This window comes from Malurus melanocephalus, unplaced genomic scaffold (genome assembly GCF_030028575.1).
Source record: "Malurus melanocephalus ecotype Western Australia unplaced genomic scaffold, MMel_1.1 scaffold_71, whole genome shotgun sequence".
Lineage (NCBI taxonomy): Eukaryota > Metazoa > Chordata > Aves > Passeriformes > Maluridae > Malurus > Malurus melanocephalus.
The window spans coordinates 1785872-1805716 of record NW_026623303.1 but is presented as its reverse complement, the minus strand read 5'-3'; the positions used below and the strand labels follow the sequence as shown (position 1 = coordinate 1805716).

Here is a 19845-nt window from a genome sequence, read left to right as displayed (position 1 = left end):
CTTATACATGATATGCCACCTAATGCAGAGAGATCTTTGTTTGCTGTGCTCTGCTTGGTGACAGCAGGGTTGAGTCCCTTCAGCTCAGGAACTGGAAACAGAACAGCTGTGCCCAGAAAATGCAGTATTCCAATCTTACAGTGGGCAAACCTGGTAGGTTTGGATGGAGTATCATCCTTCTGAGTCAGTGTTTTTCCTGGGAGMTGAAAATGGTGTGTTGCTGCATTGCAGCACTGACTGAGCTCAGCCCAGGAGCTTGAGCATTGTGCTGCCTTCTGCCATGTTTCTCTAGCATAAAGATCACTGTTTAATGATTTCCAGGCTCTACCCTCAGGTCTTATTCAATTATTGGGGCTGTTCTGCCCCAGTGAAGAGACAAAATACCTGTGCAAGAAAACAGTGTATTTTTCAGATGCCATATAGAATAGCTTAATTTCTAATCTTTTGGTGTAAAAATTAAAAAAAAAAAACCAACTGTTTTAAAAAAAATAAAGGTAGGTCACAAATACGAGGAAAATAAGGATATTATTAGATCACAGATAGTGGAGGCTGTCATAATTTTGCATGTGACATTGGTGAAAGCTTCCTAACTAAAATGGTCTAGAACATCACCGTGACATTGGCCAAGACTGTAATGTTGCACAGAATCTGCAGTAAGCAGCCCTGCTTAGGAAAAAAAAAAACATAGTAATGAAATGTGTGGGGAAGCTTTATCTCATTTAATATTTTTCACTGTTGAAGATGTAAACTCTTTCTTACTGCAGGGTGATTCAATTCCAAGGTGGCATTTGCTRCTGCCAAGCCCAGTGTCTGGCTGCTACTGCCACACATGGCTGCTAGGGTGGAGGAGGTGATGCACGTGGAGGCTTCTCTGAGTGAGACTGAGCTGCTCTGCTGTGTGTGTCCTCTGTATCTCCCTCTGTGTGTTGGGGGGGAGGGTGGTTTCTCATAGCAGGAGGAAGAAGGAAAGACTGAAGGATGTCCATCAAGCAGCAATGGCACAGGGAAAGCTTTCAATAGTGGCCTTCTGTTGTTCAGGCAGTATGCTTCCGTGTAAACTCAGTGGATCAGAACTGGAATTTTCCCTGTCTAAATGAAATGTGGTTATGGAAGGAGTCTAGAAAGTCACCTCCTCTCCTCCACAGGCTCCATTACATATCCATAAAAGTGCATCTATGTCTACTGATCATTTGAGTACCTATTAGGTTAGATGTATTATATATTAATATTTTTATTGTAGTGACACAATTGCCATTGTATGAGCACCCTGCACCTGCCCAGTCCCAGGAGAGCAAACAGCATTCGGCTTCCACAGATCAGCCTCATGACTAAACTGCTGCTGTCAGCCCATCAGACTTGACTTGTTGCTTGTACATAGTWATGTCTTTGTCTCCTAAACAACAACAACAAAAACCCAGTTAATTCTGAAATTGCATGTCTTCTTTCATTCTTAGGCAGGCACAATTCAAAGCAAAAAATCCCTGTGCGTCTGCCACATACTTGGAACATAAATCAAGTTATCCTTATTCTTTTGGCCACAGTAAATAAACAGGTGTTGAACCTTGACTACAAGATGACTAGTGTTTTTCATTATTTCTTTTTCCTGAAAACATTAACAATTTATACTAAATGGAAATAACTACAGATCTCAGGCATTTTCTGTCTGTTACTTGTTTCTTACAACCTCTGTTAAAAGCTGTGTTTTCACTAACGCACCCAATGTTTTCAATTGGTTTTAAAGACAAAAAAACGCTATTTCTTGAGTGCCCGAGAAACATTTTGCACCAACTCCACAAGCCATTCAATTGTTTGTTAATTGAAATAGCACAATTAATTCTGAATTTAAACCAGAGAGTAATTCAACAAGGCATTTAAACAGTGCCCAAACTCCATCCTGTCACACCTTCTAAGTTGAATGCGTCTACATTTTCTGTTAAACTGAGATCTCTGCCAGCATCTTTTTTTATCTATTGCACATATTACAAATTAGTCTGTTTTATGAATATGAGTTCATTCCACTTAATAATCTAGGATACTCCTACATGCACAGGAGGCTTGTAGTGTTGTTCATTTTCTTCATTGACTGATACTTGCCATCTGTACTGCAGTGTAGTTTCTAATTAACAGTCCAGAAGAAGAATAAAAATTAACATTATTCCATAATTTTGTGCTCTTCATATTTGGGAATCTGCTGTGTCTTGGTAGTGGGCAGCTGCAGCACCCATGTACTCAGAGGAAGGGGTAGCTTGGGACATTGTTGTGCTGTTCATCCTTTGGAAAAAAAATAGCACTGCATTGGTCCTTCTTCCCATGGTAGACTTCTTTCTCCTCTCTTGAGGTCCTTTCCACAGTCTCCCTTCTTTCATTTTGCATTGGTTTTCATCCAAAATATGCTTTATGCTGCCTGTATTGTCTCTTGTATAAAGTAGTTTCAAGTTAAAAATGAACAGAAAGTGGGATAATCTATGCAGTGCTTTCTTTCTGACTTGCATTTTTTTTGGTTTATTCTTGTTCTTCCAGGCTTTTTACTAGCTTGCTTTTTCTTGTTCATCCACAGGCTGTAAAATGTTTGGATTGGGCTGTGTGTTTATGTTCTCTGCAAAGGGCAGTGCAGTTTCAATTGGTTTTAAGAGTAGATGAACATAGGAGGACTTTTGAATCATTTATATTTCCTTAAAGTAAAAAAGGTATTTTTTACAGGATATTTTCTTCAATCAGATGTGACATATTCCCAAAAGAGGGAGAGTTATCTTTTAAGACAGTACTACAGCAATGTTTTCAAATGAAATAGTTTTACAGCAGGTGATGAAAAATATAAATAACCACTTAAACCAAAGCTGGAGAGAGAAATTCATGAAGATTTCTCCTGTTTTATTTCCAACTCCAAATGCAATATTAGTTTTCTTTAAATATTTCCGTGAGATTCATGAAGAGCAAATGCCTCTACAAAATATGGTTTTCCTAATCTTATCAGAGACATAATGCTTATTCCAAATAACATAATCACCTATGCTTTAGGCTAAATTATCATTTTACCTCTTCACCTAAATGCAAAAATTACTCTGGTAGGTAACAGATAATACAGGCTGTTTTTATACTAAAATTAAATTGTTCATGATTCATAGCATCAAAAATTGACTCATGCATCCCATGCCCACATGTACAACGTTGTGTTTTATAGATAGATGAATATCTGTACCAACAGGGGCAGTTTTTCTYTGTATATTTTTTAGGCAGATGTGAAATACAGTAACTTTGTTCAGTAGATCAAGTAGGGTACCAAAGACAGGGGTTTGTTTCCAGAGGGTTTGTTCTGTGCACAGCATGCAATGCAGTTGAGCTGGTAACACAGAGTAGATGCTGTGCATGGATTAAACCACACAAGCTCCTTGCCATGACCTCCATTTGCTGCGAAGGAAGGGACTGAGAGGGCTGTGCTTCACCCTAACTTCTCGTCTGTCTGCAGAATATGGGCACATGTGCCCTGTGTTCATCCCTGTCACGTGTGACCAGCTGAGGGACTCACACATGGATTCTTTGCAGCTCTCCTGCAGTCTCAGCCYCTTGCTGGGGGGCTGGGACACGAGAGACAATGCAGCCTGCTCTGTGTGCATGGCACCACTGGCAGTGGCAGGACAAAACAGCTCCAGTGAGGGACAAGTGGTATCACAGTGTAAATGCAGAACTTTTCAGTGTTCCAGTTTTCAGTCCTTTTGTCCTTGGTCATGTGTGACTTGCAATGTGGCAGGTTGCCATTAAAGTAGAATTTCTGATTTCAGTGTGGAGATTTGTGGTTGTTACTTTCAATATTATGTGTTTAAAAGTTTTTTTTTTAATGTTATGCAGTTAAGCCCTTTACCATAAATATTTTTTGTCTTTTCTGTGGAAATTGTTATACTTCAATTTTCCTCAGTTGCAGGATGAAAGTTCTGCCCTTACCCTCTTTTATCCCCATATACCACCTCAGTGTCCAAAATGTTAATGCCCATTTTCAGGAGAAGCAGCATCAGGAACGAAATATAGTATAATATGGTCTTTGCCCAGTACAAGCCCTGGTCTCAGGTCTCCAACAGAGCATGAGAAGCCACATTTTTCTGCTTTTCAGCATCATAAATATTTTCACACACTGTAGGCAGCTTTGTGCTGCTTTTGGGGAGGCACAGCATGTCACAGTTCTTGCACTACTGATAGAAGAASAAGAGAAGGTCTTGTGCAATCTGCCAGGTAGAAAATTGTTCTCTCTAAAGGCTTGGCAGGTGCTTTATAGTATAGAAAAAAGGAAGCCCTTCTTTCCCCCTCCTAATGCACATAGTCCCTGGAAGATGTGCCACTTGACTTTCTCTGCTGATCAGCTTGTGCTCAGCAGGCCACAGTAAGTCCTAACTCCCTCAGCAAACCTGCTCTGAACTGAGACTGGACTTTGGTTTTTATTTTGGCAGCAGCAATATCTAAGTCTAAGCTGTCTAAGTCTAAATAGCAAATATTCTGATCTATCATTTTTTTTTCTGTCATTAAATATTCCCTGTTGAATGCAACCTAGGTGCCCATTGTCTTTGTCAGTTTTCAGATGGCTTTTCACCTCTGCTGTAGTATACTGGATGAAGAGGGAAGTCTTTTTGAAAAGATAATTATACATAGTATTTGAATGTGATTATTTTTGTCTTTCTGTTAAAAATATTGGTTTGTTTCAGTAGCTGATAAATAGATTACAGAAATTAGTTTTAATTGTGGTCTTATGTTTCTATACATTTGTGTTATTGTGTAAAGCTGCCTAAGCTATTTTATGGATACCATGAGCTCTGGTTTGGCTCAAAACTTAAATCAGGAAAGAAAATTTCTCTTGAACATTTCTCCATTATTGTCATTCTTAGATCCATGAATCAAAACAGTTCTGTGCATTTTTACAAATTCTAGGTATGACTGTTGTTTTCAGAAGGAAGCATTTTCCAATCATATCTGCAAGCTTGATTTGGCAGTTTGAGGAAAACAAACAAATTGGACTGTGTATGCAAAAATATTGATTGTATTCATTTCCATTGTCCAAGGAAAAAATACGGAAAAATCAAACAAAAATTTTTAAAATAGTTATTTTATTACTGTTTAAAAAGTATGATTCATTGTAATCAACATAAAGAAGAAAAGTTTTGGRAAAAAAATAAGGACCTTTACAGATCTCGCCATGTTTTCTGATGTTCTCCTCCAAATCCAAGTGGGCAAAGCATCTAGACTCCCATGGATGAATGCACTTCTGGTCAAGGCAACAGAATCAGTACCAGTAGTACTGACTGGCTCACCTGCTGCTACCTGGACACAAACCTCATCCCTTGTCCTTTGTCCTTCACATACATGATACCTCTTGGAGTAACTTGTGGACAAGGTGGGAGGCAGCAGATCCGAGGGTGTAACTTTATAGCATCACTGGAAGGTATTGGCTAATGCTCCCCCTGAATAGAAGGAAAGCTCTTGATGGGAGTAAAAATCTGTCCCCTGCAGTCACCGGTCTGAAGACAAAAGGAGGCTATCTGAGAATAATTTGCAAAAGACTGAGTGAGGACTTTTGATCATATGGTCCTGGGGTGGTATGTTCATGTTGTGGGTAAAGCTCTATATTGTTTAGTAAAAACTGCAGTTTTACTGAGTTCTTGCACGAACATTATTAGGAGGCTTTATTGGACTTAAAGAGCATTTACCATAGCTTTATTAGCATCTGAGGGTTTTTAATTAAGATATGGGTGACTTGAGGGAGCAACTGAATGGTTCCCTAATGAATTTGTTACATTAATTTCTTTCAGAAAGCACATCTGAGCCTAACTTAAATTCATCCTGCAATTAATTTATGTAATTTATTGTAGTAAGTTCTGCAGTTTTTCCCTGTAATTGTTTGCTGAATTGACAGGTTTAATTTCATGTAACATGAGAACCAGCAGTACTAAGCTTGCAGTGCTTCATAAAAGTTTATATTACATGTTGTGCTGTTGGATTTTGGCAAGAAGAAAGCAATAAAATATTCCTGCAGATCAGAAATGTCCAAATGACAGACATTAAGGCCAAAATTTAAAAAAAATATTAATTATTCTCCAAAGGTAGCTCTTAAATCCATATTTAATCATGCAGGAAAGTTGCCAGGCTTTTACATGTGCAGCTTTAGAGCTTGAGATCCAGCAAATCCATGTGGGCTGTGTGTCCCTTGTGCACCAAAGAGCGGTGTCCAGAAGGGGGTTCAAAGACTTGATGGCAACAACAACCYTTCCAAGCACAGTGCTCCCCAGGGAGCTCCAGAGCTTGCAGGATGTGTCCCTATATAATAAACATCAGATACTGTGCTGAAATGCTCTTGGAGACATAAGTGTGCAATCCCTRGATGCTCAGCACTGCTGAAGTGTGGATGCATATTTAAAAGCTGAAATGGTGATACAGGATTCTAGATTTCATTGTCTCCTTAAAAAAAACCATCCTGGTCTTTTCTTTCAAACAGGAGATGGTTTTTCGTGATGAGAATAAAACTACAATTTACATCGTTGTCGGTCACAACGCTGGCTTTCATGGTTTCCTAGGAAGTGGCTCAGACACACTCTCCCTCCTGTCACAGACACCACATCCATACCATTATTGCACTGCATGGTGCTCGTGGCTGCCCCAGAACACATCACTGTTTTCATTCTCCGTGTGCCAGTTAGATAATAAATTMCATTTATAGAAATACAGAGCTTTGATTTTTGATATTGTGTGCATTTTGCCTCTCTTTTCTAATGTTTTTCCCAAATGCTGCTATTCTGTGCCTTCCTCCTGCTCTCTGTCTTTTCTGCCTGCTAGCATTTGCAGGCCAAATTCTGGGCTGTATCAAAAGGAGTGTGGTCAGCACATTGAAGGAGGTGATTCTCCCCTCTACTCTGTTCTTGTGGACCCSTCCTGGAGTGCTGCATCCATCTCTGGGATCCCCAATATAAGAAGGATATGGAACTGTTCAGACAAGTCCAGAGGAGGGCCACRAAGTTGATAGGAGGACTGGGGCACATCCCCTATGAAGATAGGCTGAGAAAGTGGATCTGTTCAGCCTGGAAAAGGGAAGGTTGTGTAGAGACCTCATAGCAACCTTCCAGAACCTGAAAAGGACCTACAAGGAAGCCAGAGAAGAACTCTTCATCAGGAACTGTAGTGACAGCACAAAAAGTAGTGAACACAAATTCACTACTTTGAATTCACTACTTACCTCTGAAAGAGGGAAATTTAGGTTAGATGTTAGGAAGAAAATTTTTACTGTGAGGATGGTTAGACAGTGGAACAGGCTGACCATGGAGGTTGTGGATGCCCCACCCCCCGCAGTGTTCAAGGACAGGTTGGATAAGTTCTTGTGCAGGCTAGTCTAGTGAAAGGCAGGGAGGTTGGAATTAGATGATCTCTAAGGTCCATTTCAAACCCTTAACATTCTATGATTCTGTGATTCAGTGCTGTGTGGACTGGCAGAAGGGCTGATCAGGCCCAGGACTGGGAACTCCAAATTCCCAGTCTGGCGGTGATGCTAATCTCTTGAACACTTAGGAGGAGTTTGGGCCTGTTTGCTTCTGGTGCAGAAATAACTTGCCCTTCATGGGGCTGGAGCAGTTTTGTAGCCAAGTTCAGCTTCCCAAAGCCAAAAGGGCTGGTGCATGACTGAGGCAAGGAGCCATCCCAGAAGGCAGAGGGAAGAGGGAGGGTGAGAAAAGGGATTGAAGTGAGATGACAGCTTAGAAATCTGCTCTAGTTGCTGGTAGGAGATGGGAAAAGAGCATCCCAAGGCTGTGGATAGGGATAGGATATCACTGTCTGTCTGTGCCTGCCCTTCCCCAGCTGCTGAGCYCCTTCCCCTCCCTGCCAGCAGCACCAACACACTGCTTTGCCAGTGCTTCAGCAAAATGGTCATGTCATTTTGCTTATACTGTGAACTACCAGCAGCACAGACATAGCTGCCCATCCAGCACCACGCATGCTCTGGCTGGGAATGCTGAGGACAGAATGAGCACAGAGCAGAGCCCTCTCCAGCCCCAGGGTTGAATGTGCTGCAGAGAAGCTGTCACAGGCCCTGTCCCCTCTGGACACTCTCTTCTCAAGGGTTGTAGAACACAGCTTTCTTCTGAAATGCCCTGAACTAAAATGGACTCAGTTATGATTTTTCACCTTCTCTGATGTAACTGTAGGCAAATGGCAGMTGTCTTGTACTCTGGCCTGTCCTTCCTTGTCCACAGTGTCACACTTGCTTAGGAGCTTCCCTTTATAAATGCATCAGAGAGCATTTTTAGTACAAATTGGATTCAAGAATAAAGATTCAAATGCATGGCAGAATCTGTAGGGAAGAAAAATGACAGGATAATCATGCAAATTACATCCTGGTTTTGGGTCTTACACTTTTTTTTTCCCACTGCAAAAACCAGCAATGGTCTGTGTCACTGTACACATTCCTATCTACTTCTTCATAAAAAAATCTTAATGCATAAATATATCAAAACTATTATAAAACACATGGCTCTGGGTATACMTATATATTCTTAGATTTATCTGATMGAAAAAGAAGGGCCCCCATTGCTATGCTATMTGAACTGTAAAAATAGAAGATTTTTATTAATTTAATATCATAGTGCTGCATTTTGAGTTTTGACCCTCAAGGAGCCCTTTATCTGTCTTCTTCCTCTATCTTTTGCTGAGAAGCACAATTAACTCTGCATATCTAGAAAATAATGAAATCCTGCATAATGAAATCYTGATGCTGGATTTTCTCTTCCTCAAAGTGCAAGTTTTCTGGTTTAGCCCATGATTTGATGTGTGCCTCTAAAACAGGTTGGTTACTCTATTGGCTCTGTTTCAGGGTTTGCAGAGTTTGCATTCATTTATTTCTGTAACTGGKCTGTAGAGAGAGCATAAGATGGAGAGAGCTGAAGTTAGTACCAGTAAAACAGAGTGGAGTGGTAAACTTTCAGCTTTCCTAAACCTTTAACTTTGTAAGAACCTTAGGCCTAGTGATATCTCAGAATTAACYAAGTCCTTCACAAAATGTTGATAATTATCATGATGCTTTAGAGAACGAGCATATTTATTTATAATGCCTTTATCATGCACAAAAAAGGATTGAGCACATGAAAGGTATTMTGAAACTCAGGTCTGAAATTCTCATTTGCTACATTTTTGGGGGTAGAAGGAGGATAATCAATCACATCCTGCTCTATAATAACACATCTCCTGAGTTCACAATGCCCATGTCCTTTCCTTAAAGCATTTTCTTTCCAGTTTCAGAAATCAGTAGAAAAACTAGTCCTGTTTGGTTCCTGTGTCACTTGGTACTGTAGAGAAGAGCATCTGTTCATTCTCCTTTTTTCAAATTTCTTGTGAAAATGGATTAGTTGTGGCACTAATGGTTATGTAGATGTGTAGTTTGAGAGGAGATGAAAAAGATCAAAAGTAGGTCAAAAATAAGGGCCAGTAATCTCATCCTGGTAAAATGAGATTATTATATGAGCTGCACTGAATGCAACTCCTATAGTCTCATTTTCCTCAAATTCAGCACAAGTGGATAGGAGAAGAGCAGAAGCAGTATCGGTGAGGCTGGGCATCACTTCCCACAGAGCTAGGTTGTGTTCTTCTTTAGGGTCTTTTTAGTCCTCTGCAGGTTAGTGGCGATTTTCTTTTTCTCACAACTGGGCTTCCTTAATTCCAACAGGAAATACCCGAATTTTCTTTAAATGCCTTTCCCCATATATAATAGGGCTTGGGATTTAAAGAAACTCATGCAGCATGCTCTCTGAATGACATTTAACTTCCCAAGAAAAAACAGTAACAGGAAGTGTTGTTTTAATTAGTACATGGGCTGTGCAGCAGCTAATGTATTCCACCTCTTGGCTGTTGTAAAAGTTGCAGATTTCTTGGTAGCATGAAGTGAGCAGAGAAGGGGGATTGTGTTCTGCTCTCCATATGCTGCAGAGCCCCGTTCACAGGAAAGGTGTGAATRGGAGGTGATTTGTAGCTGCCTGCCACTTGTAAAGAACAAGCTTCTGTTGTTCTCCAGGCTGGAAGGAAACCTGGCTCCCCTCTCTAACGCAGCTGCAGTGCAACAGATAGACAGCACCTTTCAGAGATTTTCAGAATTTCAGCAATAAGCAATTGTAAAGAAAACTTTTTTTCATTTACATTTCAAAAAAGAAGAACTAGACGTCAGGCTGGAAATAGACATCYCAAGAAAGTCACATTTTAGAGAAACTTTGAAAATACACCTCTTTTGCCTCTGTCTGGCCAGCCATAAACAGCCAGACTGGATTTTCAACTCCCAGTGTCATCCCAGGGTCCCAAACTGGGCCCAGCACAGCAGTCTGATGTGGRGACTGGAGACATTGGGCCAGTGTTCCTCAAGATATGCACTGCTTTGCCAGAAGGCACAGCTGAACACAGCCCAGCACACACCATGGCTCGCACACCTCTTGTGTTGGTTCATGGAACAGTGTGGGCTGTGAAACAGATGGTGAAGGTGAGAGATTTCATGACCTACTCCAGYCCCCTCCACCCCATGAGTGTGCCAGCACAAGCTGTAAGGGAAAGCCCAAGCTCCAGACAGCATTTCCTTGGCAATAAGGTTCAAGTGAGGAGTGATGTTACATTGGTGTTGCTACAGTTCACCAAGAAATTGCTCAAGAGAAGATTGACCCAGTAACAAGAAGCAAAGTGGGATGTGCTGAGCCAGGCAAGGTGAGGAGCATTTCAGGAACTTCCAGCTGCAAAGACAGACYATCTTTGCTGGAAACTGCACTGCAGTACCAGAAATGAGAAGTATCAAGCTTGTTTTAAATGAATTTTTGTCAATCAGAGCATGCAGCATTACAACAAAAATATTCCTGTAAGTTATTTTGTACTCATTAAAGAAAAAAATTAGCAATTTCAAGAGCCTGCCCAAAAATATATGAGTGTCTGCCTCAGAATTATAACTGTCACTGAGGTCCAGTTTGTGCTCGCCTCATTGCTTTGTGGGGTATGATGGCATAAATGCTCAGCAGCTTGGTTTGATGTAGCCCTGCAGCAGTCATTTTATCTGTTCTGCTGCACCAGCTGGGGATSCAACTTGAAGCCTTTCAACAAACAATATTCAGACAAATGAAAGCTCAGTGTCTAATCATCATTTTGTAGGAATAGTTTCAGAACTCTGTATGTATGTGTAAGCATTTATATTATATATATATTACAAATATATGATAACTATAATAAATTATGTACATATTTTATTGTACAAAATTCAAAGGTTTGAAAGTGATCCAGTTTAGCTGTCCAAATTTCCCTGTACATTTTGAAAGTACCACCTTGTTTCTTHAGTGCATAAAGATTCTGTCCTTTGTCAGTTGGTAGAGGAAAATTTATTCAGGGTTCTCCTACCCAAAAATCCACATAGTCTYCTGACAGTTTGGATGCCTGTTTTCAGCACCAGGCTCCACGGGCACAGCAAGCTGCACCTGCAGGGAAACCCTGTTCTCTCAGTGRGATTCTGCACAGACATAGAGGTTTGCTGTGCAGGATTGGTTRCAGAGCTGGAGGATGGACACAGAAGCCACTACAGCAGCATCCCTGGGGAAGACAATAGCAATGAGCAGSAGTGATGTGTTGGTGTGAGCGTGTGGCAAGAAGGGTTATTTTGTGATGGATCTTCTGCCACAGGGATGAACAGTCAAGCAAGAAGAGAGGTAGGCAGAGATGTCAAAAGGAGTAGAGATGTCTTGACAAGGCAAGAAAAATACCAGGTGACCCACTTCCCTCACTTGGCTAATTCTGAGCAGCAGCTGAGCTGAAAAAGCATTTTTTTTTTCAATACTTCTGTGCAATTTTGGTCCTGTTGTGAGGGGGATGGAGCCAAGACTATGAATTTCTCTTTTCCAAGGCACTGCTTGGCCACCTGGAGGGATCTTGTGRTCCTGTAATTGGAGTTGGGCCTCAGTGGAAGATGAGCATTATACCTTAGCAGAAGTGCTTTGGAAAAATGCATGGGAAGTAATAGCAGTGCCACTTTGAATGATAAGAACATTTTTATAATGCAGTTCCTTCCAACACTTAGCTGTCTTTTCTGCTGTATTTAGCACAAACTTCCATTTTTCTTGTCACTGAGGTAGAAAGTGTATTTGGAGTCAGCAGTCTGCCAGCCAGGGAGGAGCAGTTCCCTCCTTCATGGCTGTTTACCCAAGGAGACCAGCAAACCAGCTGGCTCCTTTTCACCTAATGGGGGRCTCTTCTTTGGGGTCTGCTAGCACAGGACCTTCTGCTTGCTGTGGAGAGCAAAATGTACTCTGTGCCAATGAAAGTGCTGTGTGATTGAGGTTGCAAGTAACAGAGAGATGCTCTTCACTTTGCCTGCTGTCAGGATTTTTTTCMTTCTTGCTTAGCTGCAGAGACTCATGCCATGCTGAGGACGTGCTGTCAAATAAGTCCCTGAGTTTCTAGAATATGACATGATGAAATTAATTTAAAATTTCGTCCCAATTATCCTTTTCCTACTGTTTATTATCAAAACMTGTGAAAATTTTTCACTCACTCAGCTGCATGTTTCTTTATTTCTTTAGGCTTTGACTCGTCACTGAAGCTGTCATCTCAGAAAGCCACAGATGCAATGGACGGTRTCTTTCGGTCCCTCAGGGATATTACCAGAGTCCGAATGCACATGAAACAGTTTAATTCCATACATAATCCGGGCAGCAACACCCACCAGGCAAGTGTAGCTTTTTTTTTCCCTGTGTTTGTTATTTCTCTATCATGCTGTCAAAATTACAGCACTAATTTTGTTGATGTGCTAATCCTATGCACATTCTGCCCATGCAGAAGGTACTCAAGTGTAGATTTTATAATTGACATAATCATCAAGAACTTCCTTCGTCCAAACTCAGGCATATGTGTGTCAATGTCAACACAGAATGTAAGTGTGAGAGACAAACCTGTTTGTAAATAGGTGACAAATGCAGCTTCTGTTTCTAAAGCAGGAGCACATGATCTGTGATACTACTTCAGGTCATCAGGACTAACAGTCAATGATTTTGTTTCTCTCTGTCTTCCCTGAAGAGTTTTACCTTTTCCAGTTAAAAACAGAGTTTTACAACAGAAAGCAGTGGTKTAGAGAGAGACCATAAAACTTGATTCTAACCTTGAGCCAGAAAAAAGTCCTTCCAAACTCCTAACAGTGCTGTAGGTCAGCAAAGGGATGTAGTTCAAATTAAGCATTGCTTTSTAAGAATGTGAGTCATGGGCATTGCAAAATGTCACTGGAGATCTGAGGTGAAGAAAACCTGTCCCTGAARTCTCCTAGCAGGTAGGACCATTTAATGCAGTTCAGTGCAGGAGCAGTGAGATTATAAGAAAAGTTTCCAGGAAGTGTAATTAGCATCAATATGTTCTTTGTATGTAATCCAGTTTGCTTGCTTAGGGTTGGAACACAGCAAGGAATATATTAACACCTTGCAGCCCCTTAATGTAGCCATGCAGTGGATCTAGTTGCTTGAGTAGGACAAACCTGCTGAGGGAAGTCCAGGAGATTTATAATGGAAGAAATAAGCAGACAGAGTGTTGTTGCCCATGATACTGACAGCTCTCTAGAAACGGCTCTCTCGTTTGACTGGCAGGTGTTGTGTGTGCTCAGTTTAGCTCCTCAGAAGTTGTGCCTGTCCTGTGACCATACTCATCCCCAAACCTGCTTAGTGCCTTGGSAATGGGTTTAGCCTGCACATACTTTTTCACTTTTCTGTTAAAAGCTGGTCAGTATCCACYTCTTCTTAAGACTCATGAAAAGGTTTCTGTGGATAAGTAAGTGGGCCCTGGATAGCCTCTTAGAAGGAATTTTGGTAGCATTGTAATTTGTATGTCTTACATAAAACRATAGATGTTTTCATCAGGTTTTCAAACCAATTCATGTAGTGACTGTGCAAGAATAGAGTATTTATTTTACCTGTTCTTGAAACTACTTACATCTTGATCTAAGTATATTTCTCCCTCCTTCCCTTCCTCCATCCCTTTCTCCATTCCTTCTTCCATCCTTCACTCTTCTTTTCTCATTCTCTCTCTTTCTCTTCTTCTCTCTCTTCTCTCCTTTATAATCTTGTGTAGGATGTGTTCAATAGCTATTGAGGTTTTTAACAGCAATTTTAAACACAATTTGTGCCTGCCAAAATTTAAACTTGGTAAAAGTTCCATTATATGAGATAGAAACCAATGCAGCTGTTGGGGGTTGTACAAAAAAAAAACCTGAAAATTTAATAGATAATTTCAAGTCACAAGACATTTTTAAAATATTTGAAACCATTATAGTTAAAAAAGGTAAGTGATYGTACTCTCTGTATTTTAGTATCTGCATAGTCTAACTGGATTGTTTTGAAGGGCACTGAGTTTTGGTGCTGAAAATTCAGACAAGTGCAACCATAGCATATTTTTAACATCTTTTTGAGTACATAGTTTTGTCTAAAGTCCGATTATATTTTTCCTTTAATTTCATGGAATAAGCCTCTCTGTTAAACTGTGATTTGATCTCTGCTCCAAAAATATTTCATTCCTAATGCTTTTCTGTTCCTCRTCTATGAAGATATTAAACAGATTTTTATAAGAAGGGCTTCATGCCTGCTTGTGTATTTTCAAACAGTTGTTTATTGCGTGACTAGATTTGACAGAAATCTTGACATGTTCTAAAAGATCCTGCAGCTTATGTCTGCTGTAATTTGCTTTGTTGGCGCAACTAAAAATTATGCACATGTTGTGAGAAGAACTAGATTAGTTGTATAAATCTTTGTTGACAGAATTGTATTCAAAAACTGTAAACTTTGTTTYTCACTCTTAAGTGTTGGATGAAAAACATTTCTTTAATGACTCCAGAAAATTTTAGTTTCAAGCCAAGCAGCTTGTRTTTTATTTTCCATCCATTTTTACTATTATCTTGCAAGATGTCTCTTGTAGATATCATCTTTACAGAATTAATGACATCACATTTGATTGCCCTAAGAAATCTAGGGGATGATATATACCTGGGGTAGTCCCAAAGGAAAATAAATGTGCTAATTTGAAAGCTGCTCATTTTCTAAGACGGTTGCACTTACTGAAATGATTATAGTTCCATTACAGTTTGGGCAAAATTTAAAGCAGTAAAACAAAGCTCCATYTGTAAACCAAGTAAGCTTGAATTTTCATCAAAGAGCATCTTTCCRTAAGTCCCTGAAAGTTTTATCTTAATATTTTTTTCAGGATAATAGAGTGGTTTAAATCTTGGTGTGCAAATGTGGAAATATTAGGCCACTCATTCATATTCAGCACAGGTTGTGGACCCTGAAGAGTATATAAGGTTGATCCTTTGGGAGTAGAYCTTCGAGCATGCTGACCATTTGTATCTTTGCATTTTCCATTTTTCCTAGTCACTAACTCCTCTGAGGCTCYGGCATTCATGGTAATGGTGGAGTTGTTTGGCCTGATTTTTGAGTCTTCCACAGGTGGAAGTACTATGTGGAGTGCCATGGCCATGGAAGCTGGCAGGGATTGACTAACAGGGACTCCTTCGTTCTGCTCTCCCATGAGGGACAAATAGGCAGGTTGGCCACCTCCCTGCCCTGCTGATGTYCAGACTTCAGTGGGGACGTGACACTTGGTAGAAGGCAGAAGTGGTCAATTTTTTTWAAAATCCCAGTTTAGGTGTTTGTAAAATCATTAAAAAGGGAGTGAGATCTGGGTGCAAAATGGGCAGCAGAGTCTCATSCCTATGGTTATCCATTTCTGTGCTACCTCCAAAAAGATTGCAGTGAAAGTAAAGGTCCTCCCTTTCTTGCTTGTCTCTCTTTAATGATACAACACATGGGGCAGAGTAAAGGTGTGACTCTCTTGCAGTCTTTTCTGTTCTACGTTGTGCTGGTGCACAGCATCTGCAGTCAAGGTCACAAACTCTCTGAATGCTTTCATTTTTGGGATAATTATTTTTGTAACCTTTTACAAAAAAATAAAATATTTAGAATCGTGGTTGCACTAAGATTGAACAGGTTTACTCATGACGCGTTGTTCTTTTTGTGCAGGCTTCTTACAAACCTCTGCTGAAACAGGTGGTGGAAGAGATCTGTAATCCTGATCGGCCTGATCCTGTTGATATTGAGCATATGTCATCAGGCCTCACTGATCTCCTTAAAACTGGATTCAGCATGTTCATGAAGGTAAYCAACCTTCCCAAGCTCATCTGTAAGATTTTCCTGAGGTCAGAGCATCATGCAGATTTTATGTATTTGAATTAATACTGCTCAGTCAAACTTAAGGGGAGGTCAGGAGGGTTAAGTCCTTGCAGCGGGGCTGGAAATAGCTTGAAGAACAACACTGCAGGTACAGTGCAGACAGGTAGCACCTGCTGAACAAAAAAAAGGAATGAACATCTAAATAAGTGCAGTGGTGGGCACCAAAATAAGGATGATATTTCTGGGAAGAGGCAATGTGGCTTTGCTAAAGGGAAGTCCTAACTCACCTAGCTTTTTGAGCTCTTCAGAGACACCCAACAAGCAAACTGATAAGTGAGTGCCAGTTCATATTAGCCACCTGCATTTCCAAAAGGCATTCCACATGACACCTCATCAAAGGACTTTAAGGACACCCAGCAGCCTTGAGATAGGAGAGAAGTATGAACAATCTGGTCTCACAGGGGATGAAGGAGGAGCTCCRAATTCAATACCTTTTCTGTAACTTGATATGGTTCAACTTGTACTGGAGAGGAAGGAATCCTATTAGTTAGAAATTACCTTGTGAAAGCTCTTAGCGTGTTTTGAGACAGTCACTGTACAAGAATTTAGTCTGCTTTACAAATTAAGTCTGCTAAGTGTCTGCTAAATAATTACAGAGTTGACGTGTGTAGTAGCCAGCATATTGTAGCTTCTGCCTTGTTTTACTGGATATCCTGAATTCTCCGTTCAAAACAACCCCAAATTTACATCAAACCACATCAATACTGTGGTTATGAGTACAGTACATTTTAGTACTGTGTCTCATGTTGTTCTTTCAGTTTTACCACCACCAACCCTCAGCATGGAAGAGACATCAGCAAACRGTGTGAGTGAACACAAGTTAGAGCGAAGGAAATTCCAGTTGAATATAAGGAAAAAATACTAATTGTAAGAATGGTTAATTCCAGAGAATTCTCCATCTCTGAGATATTCAAAGGTTGGCCAAATAAAGCCCTGAGCAACCTGATATAATTTTAAAATTGACCCTGCTCTGGGCAGGGGGGTGAACTAGATGAGYTACAAAGATTCCTTCCAACTTGATTCTGTGATTCTAAGGTAATAGTAATGAGAAAAAGCTTTTCTCTTTTATGCAAATTTCTGCTAGACTGCATTTAAAGTCAGATGACAAAAATTGTTTTGACTGTTGTGTTGGTACTATTCTAGTACCCACTATCTAAATAACAGTTATTTTTCTGTTATTTCAAAGAAAGCTAGAGCACAAAAGCAAATAAGCATACACTCCAGTGTTTGTTTTCAGGAATCTCTTTCCACTGTTGAAATGGATTTCCAAAATATATTTAGTTAGGTTCCAGAATTGAAATTCTCAACTCTTCACAGCTAATGATAAAGCCCCAAGACAGAGGAGGATAGCTATAGAAWATGTGACCCGATATATATCCAATCTTGTGTCAGAACTTAAAAATTTATGCCAATGCTCCAAAAATGGTAGAATTAAAACCAGGTTTCACCATCAAASAATGTAACTGAGCTGGTGCACCCAAGTAATTTTTTTAATGATTGGTTTCATTTGCCAGTAGTTCTCACAATTGTACTGATTTTGTTGTATTTGCTTATTGCAGATTTTTTAAGCAGGAATATAAATATTGTCCTTAAAAAGAAAAAAAAAAGAAAACAAGAATATAAGGACTTCAGAAGGCCTAAATGGTTAGATGGAAGCAATTTCACCTTTAACTAGTTTGAGGACCATTCTATCCTTATTAATAGYSTGTGTGTGTGTGTGTGAGAGAGAGAGAGATGTAAGTATATTATGGCAATATGTACCTGTAAGTGCATCTCTCCTGGTGAGACAAATATCCTACTATAAGGAGTATTTAAGAGATGAGCAAGTGAACTTTGTGTAGGATGAATATTTTATAGATATCATCCCGTACCTCACAAATACAAGTCCATGCTTGTTGCTTTTGTCTGTAGTCTGGCTTCCTGCCTGTCATGTCTCAATTGTTGTGTGAATGTGCTTCTGACCAGCCTGTATTTCTGACACAATCACACCATCAGCACAGTAATTATTTTGTGAATTTCCTTATTTTTGTTTCTTTCTCAATGCCCTAATACAGATGCCAACTCACATAAAAAYACTTTGGTGATTGCCTCAGGTGTGTTAATTCAGGCCAGACTTCTAAAGATATCTCTCATCCAGAAGTTGTTTGTCGGGCAGATGTATTTGTTTTGAAGCTAAGGGATGGTGCAGGGAAAAGGCCTCCCTACCTCAAGGACTCYTGTTTTGACTGCTGCCTCTAGACACCATGTGTTTATGATGATCTAAGCTCACTATCACTGATACCAAGTGCCCTGCACAGCAGCCAAGTTTCAGGGGATTGGCATCTTTTCCTTTTTCCAGTTATTCTGCTGGTTAATTGGTTTCTGGTTGGTCACAAATACTAGAATTATCTGTGCTGCTATCCTTGCTGGGTGAGTTATCCCTCATAGAACAATAAAGATTGTTTCTGCTGACTTTCCTTAGAGAAAAAAGTTGTGTTTTGTSAGCTGCCGTGAGTCATGAGAACAAACCTGTCCTCCAAGGCCTTTCTGTTTCAGTTWTAGAGTTTTATTGACCAGTGCCACCCTCTTTTCCCACCTGCTCCTCTCTCTCTCCTCTGCACAGACACGTGCACCAGCAAAGAGCCCTCTGACCACCAGCATCCTGAGCGTACCCAGTATGGGGAGCTCAGAGCTGGAGAGAAGGCCCTGATATCCTACTGGGACACTGCTGGCTCAGGGCACCATCACCCCTTCCTTTGGGCTCTTTCACTTGAACATAATGGTACTGAGGGTTTCTTGGTTAAACTTTCTAATTGCCTGAGATAGCTCTCTGAATTTTTTTTTAATGTATGGCATTTTGAATTGAAAGTGAATTTCACTCGGTGATTTTTGCAAAATTCAAATTTCACAGTAAATTCAGAGGCCTTAGGAATGTCCCAAATACACTGAACTGTAGAAGGATCCCAGAAGATACAAGYTGTTTTTGTTACAATCCATTTCAGTTCTTCTTCCATATCACTAAAATGAGTTGTATTTAGCTACATGCAGCCAGATCCTTCAAAAGGGTTAGTCTTGGCTGGTTGTATTATCAAACAAAACAAAAAAAAAATTGGCAGAAACTTGCATTCTTAACACAGCCAAATATTTTGTACCCAAAGTATTGTCCTCCTTCAAAACACTTATGCATAGCATAACAAAATTACAGATTCCAAGACCCTTTTCATTTCTGTTTTAATTTAATTTAGAGTTTGCATGCCTAATAGTATTTTTAATACGCATTTCTGGAATTTGTGGTTTGAACTTTAGTCTTCTGAAAAGTAGTAAGTTTTATATAGGCACCATGTGTTTGGATCTAGGTTTATTTTGACTGAAGGAAATGATTTGTCAAGACATTTTCTCTTTAGCATTACCCTGAAAGCTTGCGTTTTCTTGTTCTTATACAGGGTGTCCTTTTGGTGTGCCCAATGTTCTGCATGCATGTTTGTTATGAGTTTCTTGTCACTAGGAAAGATATTAAGAATCACAGAATCACGGAATATTCTGAGTTGGAAGGAACCCACAAGGATCATCARTTCCAGCTTTGGCCTTGCATAACTTCATTCCCAAGTATCACACCATGAGCCCA

General features: G+C 40.1%; 1 protein-coding gene across 1 annotated transcript in view; it reads left to right on the top strand.

The window, feature by feature from the left end:
- The window catches only part of SCFD2 (sec1 family domain containing 2), a 190339-nt gene that overhangs the window by 160932 nt on the left and 9562 nt on the right, over positions 1–19845 (top strand). Inside the window, exons 6-7 of the mRNA XM_057366796.1 lie at positions 12561–12706; positions 16032–16166. Coding sequence (XP_057222779.1) covers positions 12561–12706; positions 16032–16166 — 281 coding nt within the window. The remainder of the gene's footprint in view (positions 1–12560; positions 12707–16031; positions 16167–19845) is intronic.